This window comes from Trifolium pratense, linkage group LG1 (assembly GCF_020283565.1).
Source record: "Trifolium pratense cultivar HEN17-A07 linkage group LG1, ARS_RC_1.1, whole genome shotgun sequence".
Classification (NCBI taxonomy): Eukaryota; Viridiplantae; Streptophyta; class Magnoliopsida; order Fabales; family Fabaceae; genus Trifolium; species Trifolium pratense.
Genome location: NC_060059.1, coordinates 45,313,191 through 45,326,055, shown reverse-complemented (window position 1 = coordinate 45,326,055; position 12,865 = coordinate 45,313,191). Strand labels below are relative to the sequence as shown.

General features: G+C 33.1%; 2 protein-coding genes across 3 annotated transcripts; one reads left to right on the top strand and one right to left on the bottom strand.

Annotated features, from left to right (window-relative positions):
• The first annotated feature begins 384 nt into the window (after positions 1–384).
• Positions 385–5,746, top strand: LOC123913273 (rab GTPase-activating protein 22-like). Of its 2 annotated transcripts, XM_045963966.1 has the most exons (12): positions 385–556; positions 666–839; positions 1,868–1,963; positions 2,283–2,386; positions 3,285–3,463; positions 3,570–3,692; positions 3,783–3,871; positions 4,088–4,193; positions 4,545–4,642; positions 4,780–5,034; positions 5,141–5,221; positions 5,376–5,746. In XM_045963966.1, exons 2-12 carry the CDS (start codon positions 726–728, stop codon positions 5,394–5,396), a joined length of 1,266 nt encoding a protein of 421 aa, XP_045819922.1. In that variant the 5' UTR covers positions 385–556; positions 666–725; the 3' UTR covers positions 5,397–5,746. The 2 variants fall into 2 exon arrangements, with proteins under 2 accessions (XP_045819922.1, XP_045819930.1); XM_045963974.1 differs by lacking the exons at positions 5,141–5,221; positions 5,376–5,746 and having other exon boundaries at positions 407–556; positions 4,769–4,909.
• A 4,135-nt stretch (positions 5,747–9,881) lies between these two features.
• On the bottom strand, positions 9,882–12,600 carry LOC123913266 (CRIB domain-containing protein RIC6). The gene is made up of 4 exons (XM_045963959.1): positions 11,350–12,600; positions 11,125–11,225; positions 10,626–10,731; positions 9,882–10,528 (listed from the first exon to the last, which is right to left on the bottom strand). The coding sequence occupies exons 1-4, from the start codon at positions 11,408–11,410 to the stop codon at positions 10,062–10,064; spliced, it is 735 nt and encodes a 244-aa protein (XP_045819915.1). The 5' UTR covers positions 11,411–12,600; the 3' UTR covers positions 9,882–10,061.
• Between the last annotated feature and the right edge of the window lie 265 nt (positions 12,601–12,865).

Below are 12,865 nucleotides of genomic sequence, written 5' to 3'. Positions count from 1 at the left end.
ATCTATAGATCACATAAGTTCAACTTCAACCTCCGGTCCAATTTTTAAAATGTTGGAAATTTTCGTCCACTTAAAAAAAATGATAGTAAAATACATTATGATTATGATTGAAGTGACATTTATGAATTCATCCAAATACAAATAGAAATAAACCAGTAGTGATTAACGTTGAATTTGGTAGGACGCAGTCCGATCCCCCGCAATTATGATACAAAAGGAGCTGAAACTAATGACGTGGAAAAAAAAAAAAGGAATATTGATGAAAATGATTTTGTGCCATATATAACCGTTAATACAAAGTGTATATATAGTCTTTTCTCTTGTTCTCTTATATATATATATATATATATATATATATATATATATATATATATATATGAATAAATCATTGTTCTGTATTGTTTTGTTTTGTTCGTTCCATTTTGCGGATTATTCTATTCAACACTCATTCCATTCTCTCTCTTTCTTCTCTCTCACCATCCCCACATTTTCCATTCACCATTCTTCCAATTCAATCTCTCATTCTCCAAATCGCCACATGATTCGTAATCGCAAGGTATTTTCAGAATTATATTATATTCACATTTTTCTTATAATAATCGGTATTACCAAACAACAATGAAATTGACCCTTTTGTTTTTTTGTTGGGTTTGTTCATTGAGCAGAGAAATTGATCTTGATGGGTCTCTAACAAGTTTGAAATTAAAGAGGTTCGAATGATTTGAATGAGTTGTTGCAATTTTCTTATGAAGAATTCTGGAACTACTGAGTTGAATGATTTCTATCCCATTCGACCAGAATGCATAGCTGATGTTCCAGCAACTCGTTTTAAACCAAGGGTCAGCTTTATATCCTCCATTCATGCTTCTGTTTTTATCACAAATGCAATTCTCCACATAGAAAGAATATTCTATTGTATATTTGTTTGTAATTTTACCCTTTTTTGTGTGTTAGTGTTAGACAATGGACTAATATTATTGCAAGATTGAAACTTTGTGTTAAGATAACTAGATAAGTGTTGTCAGTAGATGATTGTAGAGAATATTCGTTTGTTTGAATATGCTATGCTAGAGGGCCATTATAGGTGCTATTTATAACACGTTATAAATAGACCAAATACACCCGGGAGTCCTTTAAGTTTCACATTTGTAACGGTTAGATCCTTTAAGTTTTTTAGGTAACAAATAGCTCATTTACGTTTCTAGTCGCGCTATTACCCTTCTAGTTAACCTCTGTTACCTTGTTGCACCGTGGCAGTTAACGTTGACTTCCACCATGACGGGTATTTTGATAAACAAAAACACATATGTTGGAGGAGATTAACTGGAAGGGTAACAATGCAATAAGTTTTTGTTACGGAAGATAACTGGAAGGGTAACAGTGCAACAACTTAGAAACTTAAAAGGACCTATTTGTTACCTAAAAAACTTAAAGGACCTAACTGATACAAAAGTGAAACTTAAAGGACCTTTGGATGCATTTGGCCTATTAAATAGCATATTACAAAATAATGTCAATTTGTTAAGATTTTGCTAAGCTATAGCACCACTATATAGCCTTTATTTGACAAAACTGGCGAAGAGTATCTCCAATGGTGAACATCATTGGAGGTTCTCATCTCTTTTTTGGTTGGCCTAATATTGCACACCATATTTAAAAACTTTTATAAGATTTGTAGTCTAATGGTCTGGTGTGACTCTTTAAGAACTCAAAAATGATCCTGCAAGCTTACTTTGATCGCACAAATGTTGTTGTTGTTTTTACTACTACTTGAGTGAGTTCGTGGTTTGATTGTTCGCTATTTTTTCCTTTTTGTTTTGAAAAAAAAAAGTCTTACGATTATATACGCTGTTTTTTATTTTCACAGTCTGGCAAGACTTTAAGTGCAAGAAGATGGCATGCAGCATTTGATGGAGAGGGTCGTTTGGATATCGCAAAAGTGCTGAGACGAATACAGCGAGGGGTAACTTTTAATTTTTACTAGTATATTCTTTATCATTGCATTGCTAGTCTATTTGTGTGTTTCTCTGTATGTTTCTGGGTTTATAATTACTATGGTAACTACTGTTCAATTGTACGAGGACTCTTTCTCAATACTTTGTAGACTGTAGTGATGTCATGTAAGATTTACTCCCTTCTTCCCATTTGCATCAGGCCTTTTTCTATGTAAACGAAACAATATATAATGTGATTTATCATAATAATTTTATTTGTTATGTATTCAAGTTTTTGTTCCTTCTAATTTGTGCTTATTGATGTGATTATTTCCGTAAATTATGTAGGGTGTCCACCCTTCAATCAAAGGGGTGGTATGGGAATTCTTACTAGGTTGTTATGATCCTAACAGTACATTTGACGAACGGAATGAGCTCATGCAACGTCGAAGGTATATTTTCAATTAAATGAACTTCTGTACGATTAGAAAATGAGATCAAGAGGATTAAAAGAAGTTATGAACATCAATAGTACCCTGAATTTCTTAGGTCCTCTAAGTTCTGGTATCTATTTATTAGGGAATGCAATTAATATGGGTTATTGGATCATTAATGTTATTGGTTTAGTTTTTCACCTTGTCTTGCATAATGTACAAAAAGTGGCCAAGCTATTACTTTTCTTAGAAGATAATATGAGGTGGTGAGATAAAATATACCAAACAAGTGGACGATATATAATTCATATGCCTATTTCTTCATCATCCAGTGCCTCCTATCATTGTGGTTATTTCTTCTGATTCTGCGATTGTGATCGTTAAAATTATTGCAGTGTTGTATTATATTTGAGACCAAAATTTTTACCTCTTGGATGGCCATGCTTTCTATTAAGTTTATGCTTGGTGCCTCATAGTATATGCACAACAAGATACTTCTTTACTTGTGTTCAAATTACAGGGTTTTGCATAAACTAAGAATAAAGACTTTTAATTATGAATATCAATATAGTTTGATATGATTGATTATTCTAATTCGTAATTGAATATGCAAACATGTTAATGTAATAACAAAGTTTTTATCAATATTGTTTGGTAAGAAACCAATCCATGAGATAATCTAAAATACTAATCAAGATAGTCTTACATCTTCTAACAACTCGATCTTCAAATTAACACAACATTAGGTGGCTTCCCATGTTTTCTCTTATAGTCTGGTGCAGGTTTTTCTAATAGGCATCTAGAGGGACAAAATTTTCAGGGTGTTAATCCCAAGTTTTCTTCTGCTTTTTTATTCCATCTTCTTCATTTTGATTGATAACAAACAAAGCATGAAATATTTTTGTAAATTATCCAGGGGGCAGTATGATATGTGGAAAGCTGAATGTCAAAAGTTCGTCCCAACCCTTGGTAGTGGAAAATTTCTTACAACACCCCTCATCGGTGAGGATGGCCAGCCAACAGATCCTTCTTTGGTAAATCTCACAACTTCAGATAAGAAAGTTGTACAATGGATGCAGTTATTACATCAGATTGGTAAGTATATGTTGCTGCATAAATACTCAATTTTTTTGATATATTATGTTCGGTTTAATAAGAATAATAACCATCCATAATGACAATTGATAATTTTGCATTGTAGGTCTTGATGTTGTTCGAACAGACCGAGCACTTGTCTTTTATGAAGATGAAGCTAATCAAGCAAAACTTTGGGATGTTCTATCGATTTATGCTTGGATGGACAATGATATTGGTTATGTCCAAGGTGGATTACTATAGCTTTCAATTTTTTGATGTTAAACACTTAAACTGAAAGAACTTGAAGAAGTTTCTTAATAGATTATTTCCTCTGCAGGAATGAATGATATTTGCTCACCTTTGGTTATTCTTATTGAGAATGAAGCAGATTGCTATTGGTGTTTTGACCGTGCGATGCGAAGGATGGTATGCTAGACATAATGCAAGAGAAATTTATCTAAAAGTGATAGTTCTAGATGTTTCTTGTGTGGGTAACTGATATGTAGAAGACTAAAACATGTTACTTTTGTTTTCATTTGAAGACTAAAACATGTTTAATCTCAGTTTATTAGGGAGTGTTTGTTTGCTCCGAATTTTTCTGTTGTTTTTACTTTTTACATTCCTGCCTATGTCCCATAACAGAGAGAGAACTTCAGGTGCACTGCAAGTTCAATGGGAGTGCAAACTCAGTTGGGTACACTCTCGCAGATAATGAAAACAGTTGATCCCAAGCTTCATCATCACCTTGGTATGTAAACCTTTTCGCAACTTCTAATATGCCACAAGCAATAGTTTCCTGGTTCACATTATTCCCCATCAGAGTCAAATGCTTCCAAGTAGTGGAAGCTTATGAAAAATATTTTACTCTTTTGTCAAATCATATATTAATGTTGCAAGGTTGTTTTGATGACAAAAAACCGACACACACACGCACAACTTGTGATGTTAATATTAGTTGTCTGTAGTTGTTTGGGGACCTCTCCCTAACGGGGAGACATTACCTGAAACCTTGTTTCAAAATTTGTCTTGGCTTGAAGAAGCTTTCTTATGTATAAATGTGTGAGGAAGCAACCAACCCTTATCACTTTTATTTTTGCAGAGGATTTAGATGGTGGAGAGTATCTCTTTGCATTTCGCATGCTGATGGTTCTTTTCCGAAGAGAATTTTCTTTTGCAGATACTTTGTATCTTTGGGAGGTAAGAACCAATTCCCATGACAACACAAATTTTATCACTTTTGATTGAGGAGTTAATGGTTTTCTGATTCTTTTGATGAGATAGAGAATATTTCAAATTAATAGCTCATTTTAAGACATAATATAGATTGTTTCCAGTTGATGTGGGGCATGGAATACAACCCAAACATCTTCGCGAAGTACGAGGATCCAGATGGTGCTAAAACAAAACCGGTGTCAGCTGCAGTAAATAACAAAGTTCTGAAGCAATATGGAAAATTTGAGAGAAATACTTTAAAGACAGGCCATACTGAGGAAAATAATGCACTGGCTATTTTTCTTGTTGCTAGTGTTCTTGAGACCAAGAATAAGCGGATTTTAACCGAGGCCAAGGGTGTGGACGATGTCGTCAAGGTCCTCACTCTTGCTTTAAATCCCTTACTGTATATGTATGGATAGGCAGATTTCATGTTCTTGCTTGTGTTTTCTACATGTATCTCACGCAAAACTATCTCTTCAGATTTTAGGTGACATAACCTCAAGTCTTGATGCGAAAAAAGCATGTACTGAAGCATTGAAAATTCAGAAAAAATACCTGAAGGTAAGTTTATTTCATTCCAATCATATTTTACATTTTAGTTAGTATTTTCACTTTTAATTACAAAATGGAATCTTTTTACAAAATTGTTTCTAGTTTCATTATATTGCCTTATACTAGAGATGTGGAATTTTGAAGTATCTGTTTGCTCATGCAGACCAAGCAAACGGCAGCGTGACAGAACGAACGTTAGATTTTCTATAACTACATGATGGCAGTTGGCTGCATGATCTTCTCAGGTTTCAGTTGCTCCTGACAGGCTATTTGTTTTCTTCGTTTCATTTTTTATATCGTAGTGATAGCAAGCAGGTCCTAATGTTGATTTTGATTCCTCAAATTCTTCAATATGGATTTCATTAGATATAGTGAACCAGAAAATATCAATTTTAATAGATATAAACTTAATTCATTTGATGAGATTGATTGTGGCGAAATAATTTATTTATCGTATTGGCTTGTATAATGTACAATTATCACATCAATGCTTTTACAAAATTGTCAAGTTTGTTTTGCTTGCTACTCAAGAAATGATAGCTAGGGAAGACACTCCTTTTTCAGATTCTCCCAGATAATATGTCAATTTAGTTTTCCTCTGTTTATGAATTGGTCAAATCACCATTTTGTTTCTGTTACATTAGTTTCTAAATGTATCAAAATTACAAACAGATCCTTGAATTTGTTTATAAGTAGTAAAATCAATCCTCAAATGTGTTATTCAATTATTTGTTGGTTAATTTAGTCCATAAAATTACTATTAAAATTTCAATATATGTGACACCCAGTTACATTTTTAGGATCAAAATAATGGTTTGTCCATAAAAATTATTTTATTAGGTGGTAAAAAATATAAATAAGTTAATGGTTTTACTTTTGACGTTATTTGAATTATAGATTGAAAAATTGTACTATAATAATTGTTTATGAGGATGACATACATATATCTCAAATACAAATCACACTGTATCAAGATTTTGTGTGAAACTTGAAATCATTGAAATAAATAAAAAGTTGACGGCGAAAATGACATACCAAAATCAATTCAAAATCATGCATACATCACGCAATCTTTACCAGAAAAACGTTTATCACTTTGTCCAATTGCAATTCTAAAATTTTTTTTTTTTTTTTTTGAAAAAAAAAAAATAGGGCAAAAGTCCAAAATTGTGTAATTTCTATTTTCCAGATAGCCACAATAATAATAGTCCATGGAAATCCACTCTCATGAATGAAATACACCGGTGGGACTTAAAGAACATTTACAATATATTTACATTTATTTTTCTTGAAATACACTAGTAAGGCTTAAACTCGGAACCTCTTGAATACAAAATCTGGTTTTTTACCACCTGACCAAACTTTAAGTAGTTATGGGATTATATTTTTCACCCTTGTTAAAAATCAAACGATACCAAAATATCTAAACTCTTGGAGAACACAATAAACAAAAATCATTTCAGACTCAATTTGTTTCCATGCCTATTCTATTCTCTTATTTTTACTGGAATGGTTGTAGGTTATATAAAATTACGGTTGATCATCGTAATTTTGAGATATCGATTGTGATACCAAATAGTATAAGCTAAGATTAATGTTGGTTCCTAATGAAACCAAGTTGACAACTATATAAAGAGGAAAAACGAGGCTAGAAGTGTGGATAGGAGTAGTATTTGTTTGTTGGTTTTGATTTTGAGGGGTAGTAGTAGTAGGGGGATTAGGTGTCACGTGATGTTGTTAAGTTTTGGTAAAGAAAGAAACAAACACAAACAGAGAAGGGAGTTACATGTCGCTCTCTCTAGGTAGCAAGCAAGCAAGCAAGCAGAGCAGAGAGATGACAGACAGTAAGTCAGCGAATGCGGCGCACTTCTGTCTGTTTTTACCGGCTGGACACCACCAAACACACAGACCACTCACATGACATGACATACATATTTTACAAACAACAATAATCATCCTCTCTTGTCGTTTTCTACCTTCTGCACTGCCTGCCTCTTTTCACCTTTCACTTTATTACTAGTATTACCATAAATAATGTCCAATCCAATTAGTAATTAACTAACTAACTAACTCCATTTTCCAATTCTTATCTCAAGCCCACTTTTGTAATTTTCTAGATTACAAGAACAAACTCTGTCTGTCTGTCCCATCCCAATGACACTAGTACGTAGTACATTCATGGCTCTTCTTTTCAACTTCAACAACGCTAGTAGTAGTATTATTATGGTTTATGGGCATTCCTCTTCTTTTTCTTCTCTCAAGATCAACCTCTCACTGACCCAAATGAACAGAAAGCTCTTTATCAAGTTCTCAACTCTCTCAACCCAACCATTCCATGGCGCTCTCTCTCTTTCCCGACGACCACGACGACCTCTGTATCTCCGCCCCACACGGCATCCTTTGTGACTACTACCCTTCTTCTGATGATGATGATGATGAAATTTGGAGTTTTTGGATTTAAGTTTCAACATTTTTGGTAATTTTGGTATCCCTTTGTTCTTAGGAGAAATTCCCAGATTAAAGGAAGTTTATTTAAGTGGGAATTCACTTTCTGGGGAGATTCCAGAAATATGGGAAAATCTTGGTAGTGTTGAAAAAATTGGATTTTCAAAAATGGGGTTGGTTGGTAAAATCCCAGCTTCAATGGGGGGTTTATTTGAAGAATTTGACTTATTTTGGGCTTGATAATAACAAGCTTGATGGGCCTGTTCCTGAGGAATTTGGGCTTTTGGAGTTTGCTAATGAGTTCAATTTGGAGAACAACAATTTGAGTGGCAGAATTAGTTTCTCAAGTAGAAATGGACAAAGGTTGAAGTTGGCAGGAAATATAGAACTGTGTTTGGGAAACAATAATAGTTGTTCTTCTGGAAATGGAACTATCTTGGGTCAACATACAAAAGATGTTCCTAGTGATGTCCTTTTCAATGGGGTTTCTTTGCTGCTTTTTGATCCTCTTATGTTGGTTTTGGTCTTTCTCATAATGTTTGTCTTCTTCACAGGATTTTGAGTTGGGAAGGATGAAGATATGTTTTGTCTTTTTTTATGAGTAAAGGAATACACTCCTATCTGTTTAATCTGACTAGGTAAAGGGTTTTGAATTCAACAAGGGTAAATGAAAAATTGATAGTGATGGTAGTGTAATAGTAAAGAAATGTTTATTTAGAGTATGTATGGGGAATATGAACACAAAGCATTAGTAATTAATTCCATTTTCAATTCTTTTACTCAGAATTTGAAGTAGTATATGAGTTGTAGTATGTTACTATTCTAGTATTTTGTTGGTCAATTTTCCTAACTACTGTATTTAATTTTACCTAGTTAAATTGTTGCAGTGTTATTTTTTAGAATAGTACTATTAATTATATATATGCATAATCTTCTTTTTACTTACTAGTAATTTGATTTTATAATTGAATTTAGGTGATGAGAGGAGAGGGAGAAACCTATGTGAATTTAGTAGAAGGCTACTACTGTAATAATTAATAGTAGTAACTAATTCTGAAGAATGCAGCAGCAAGATTTTTTTTACAGTAATTGGTACTGTGAGTAGGGACAGTGACAAGAGCAATATCCAACTCATACAAGGATTGCATTGGTATGGATGGCTAAGTTAGGGACAGTAGTATAGGCTGCTCATAGCACATAAATGGATTCTTTACCATTCCCCTATAGTATCGGTTTACTTGTTTTAAAAGACTTGGCACCAATAGAGTTGGTGATGAAAAATTAGACATATCAGGGAGAAATTGAATTTTGGTTTCATTTATTCCCCTCTTATGCTTTTCCGGAATTTGATAAGGGGGTATTTGTCCAACAACCAATGAGTAAAATTCATTGTCATAATCTTAAACATGAGATTGATAAAAAAAGGCAGACCACATGAAGGCTCTTGTTAATGCTTCTACTACAAAATATTTTAACACGTTCTAAAAGCGTATGACTCAATTATTGGTTCATGAATGTTTTTTGGCGTCAAAGTGCTAAAATGCACGTGTAAAGAAGGGGGCCTAGACACTCCCTTTTTTTGCCTAGAGAATTTTGGTGATACCCATGTCCGAAGATTCAAAGTTGTGCAATATTGCTCGAAATCTAGCCTAGGTATCTTGGTTCAAACCGCTACTTTCTTCATGACTGCAGCTTAATACTTAAAACAAATCTATCATTTTTTCTTTATAAGGCATTGTAGATGACTCGTTCAATGAATCATCCACTTTTTTTTGACTTAGTGATAGAAAGTCGTTTTGGGGGGAAACTATCTTAGTTACACACAAATTCTATAAGGCATACAAAGTCGGCCACTAGTTAAAAAAACGCTTTTTAAGTCGGTTAAAAAAAATGACTTTTTAAGTCAGTTCCGTACCTGACTAAATAAGTATTAATCTGTTAAGTCGGCTTAAGAAATCACTTCTTAAGTCCAGTTACAAATTAACCGACGTAATATTATCGACTGACTTAACATTACTTATTAAGTCGGACATTCGGTTAACCGGCTTAAAAGGATTAACAAAAAAAACAATACTATCTTTGTTATATTACCTCTGGTTCTAATATACAAAAGAATTGTACCAAGAATAAAGGAATATCTATAAATTGTAAAAAGTAGCCATTTATCACAAAAAATACATGTTGCACTAGTAATTAATATCAGCAATGGGTAAATAATGCACTATTAAAAAAAGAAATAATAATCAAATTAATATAAGATGACATTGAAATTTAAAGTTTGGGCATAAAGAAAAAAGGATAGGAAAGTGTTGTTCTAGTTTTTGAGAGAGAATTATAATCTACTATACAACACTCTAACTAATAGCAGCCAGCATAAAAGTAGAACAATTAATTAATCCCTCCCTCAAGATACCACACCAGTCATTCCTCTTTCACAATTCTCATTTTCTTCAAAGGAACTTGGTTTGTTACTAGACTTGGAAGTTGGAGTAGAATCATCGCAATCCAAATTTGGATCTGATGGTTGTTGAGTTTTAGATCCCAATTTGGATGATGATGACACATAACTACTACCACTTGAACTGTCTTTATCTTTTGACTTCTTTCGACGAGTCTTTCTAGGAATGTTTTGGGCCTGTGACCCCCCATCTAATAATAATTCTCCAGAATCGTTAGACATGATGAGTTCTTGTTTGGATTCATCTGGAGAATCTTTAAGGTTTGATGGTCTGTTAGATGATGTTTTTCTTGATTGTCTTGTCTTTCCCCTTGTGGGAGAATCTATTGTATTTGTTTGCCTTCTAGATGATTTTGGCAATTCAGGCAAATCTCTTCCTTGGGTCACACTCCTTGAACTTCTTCTCTTTGTATCTATGAATGAATGACCAAATTAGATAGAGAAAATGTTTGGAGCAATTTAACACATAATAATAATGTTTGTTTAAATAGAATAAAGTAATCTTGTTACCTTCAGAGACCCATTTTACGTTGTTATCTTGTGCTTTGCTTTGAGTATCACCTGTAAGAGTCATGGGTGCTGATGCAAATCCTGGAGCTGTTTTAAATTCATTCATCTGAAAGGGAAAAAGCTATCTTTTGTCAAGGAAAATAACTTAATAATAAGCACAAATTGATTTACTATTCTACAAGCTTGAACATTAACTAACAGTCAAAAAATTATCTCAAGATGCAACATAATATGAATTATTTTATAAAAGTCTCATTCTACTATCCCTTTAATTTGTAACAACTTTTCATTCTCAGTTTTATAGAAGACAAACTAATATGGTCGGTCGTTTATAATCTTACTAATACGACGATATATAATGTCCGATTCATCGGCTTCCAACATGTATTGATCCGTTGATTTTTAATGAAAGGCATTAGATTTTTCGACAAGAAAAAAACTCAAGCTAGAAATAAGAAAAAATGTCATTAAAAAAGAAAAAAAAAAAGTTAATAATTACCCAGCTGGGAGAATTTACAGAGGGGCCATCCCATCCTATATGGGCCACATGCTTTACATCCGTAGGACATCCAATCTGTATTTCTTGCTCTTTTTCACTTTCTGCATATGTGACTTAACATAAATAAATTAATGAAGATTTTTAAATAATTAAAACATTAGAATTTAGGAATGCAAATGTGCATTTTCTTTAAACAATATTTGAGAAATATGCATGTTTATTTACCAAATATTTGAGATATGTATCTAAGGCCTTTAAGAAGGCCCTTCACCTTCTTGTTGGACATGCTCAAAATTGTAATTTTTTTCTCTTTTGACAAAATTATCAAAAACCCAACATTGACTTTGAGCCTCAAGAATTTAATATGAAAAAAAGACTTTTCTCAGATGAATTTCCACCTTTTGAAAGGTCAACAATAAATTATAAATATGTATCTTTTAATTGAACAAATACTCCGGATAGAACCCATAATAGAAGACTAGATTTTTTTCTTCTTCTTCTTAGGAGGGTTTTGTGTTTTTTTTTTTTTATCATTTGAAAAAAAACGAGAATAATAATAATAATAGTTCAAAAACTAAAGACAGTTTTTGACAAATGTGTCATGAAGGTGGCAATGGTGAAAAAAGGGACAAATCTAACCAAAAAAGTTGTGTTGGTTCGATGGAAATTGTTAAATTTGTCTGTTGATTTTCATAGTTAATTAAAACCATTAGCTTATCCTAATTTTAGGTGTGACAATGAGAAGTAATAATATAAAGGATATGGAATCCTTAACTTTTTGAAGGTTTCTAAATTTAGCTAGTCTTTTAACAGGTCATTTCTATGATCAATTAAGTCTACATGAACGGACAAAATAGATAGTTGGGTGTGTTGCTTGTTCTTAATTTCCTGGAAGGAAAATATCTGGAATGTAGGGTAAAATAAAATGTATAATATATTTTTTTACAGAAACTAGAAAGTATAATGTAAAATATTGTATACACAGTACACACTAAATTCAACACATGGGTATGGGAAAAGAGTATATGGACAAGAAGGCCATGCCATGAGTTAGTATACGGAAGAGTTCAATAAAAACACAAATACATACACATAACATAATTCCATGTTCTAAAACAAAGATCAAAAGAGGACACCATGGAAGAATCTCATCAGATCATAAATAACTTAACGAGGCAGAAACAAAGACAAACACCACAATTCAAAGTTTTAAAACAGAAGACAACGACACAATTAAGGGGAAAACAAGACACTTCTTCTTATTCAAAATAATCCCGGATGGCACATTACATTACTCTTCCTTCCTCCTACTCTGATTCTACACTCTGAAGTGTTGTATTCGGATTTTAAAAAACCCGTTAAAAATAATTTTTAGCCACCGAAGAGATTACTGGGTTTGAGTCGTGGATTAGGTCGCTCTCTTTAAGATGTTTCGTGGCACTGCCCAAAATTGTGCAAGCAGACTATCAACCACGCCGTCCCCAGCATAAAACAACTCAGTTACAACTGTATACCGATATGCTACTGCACTGTAGAAATCGGTCAAAGAATACACCTTCTTGAATGGTACTACAATATCACTCGAATTGATGCTACGACATCGTTCTATGTTTCATCGGTGATTCAGTGGTACTACAATACCACTCAGATTGATGCTACAACCTCAATCTATGAATCAACGGTACTAAGATACCACATGTGGTGCAACAATACCACATGTATTGATGATACTACAATATCA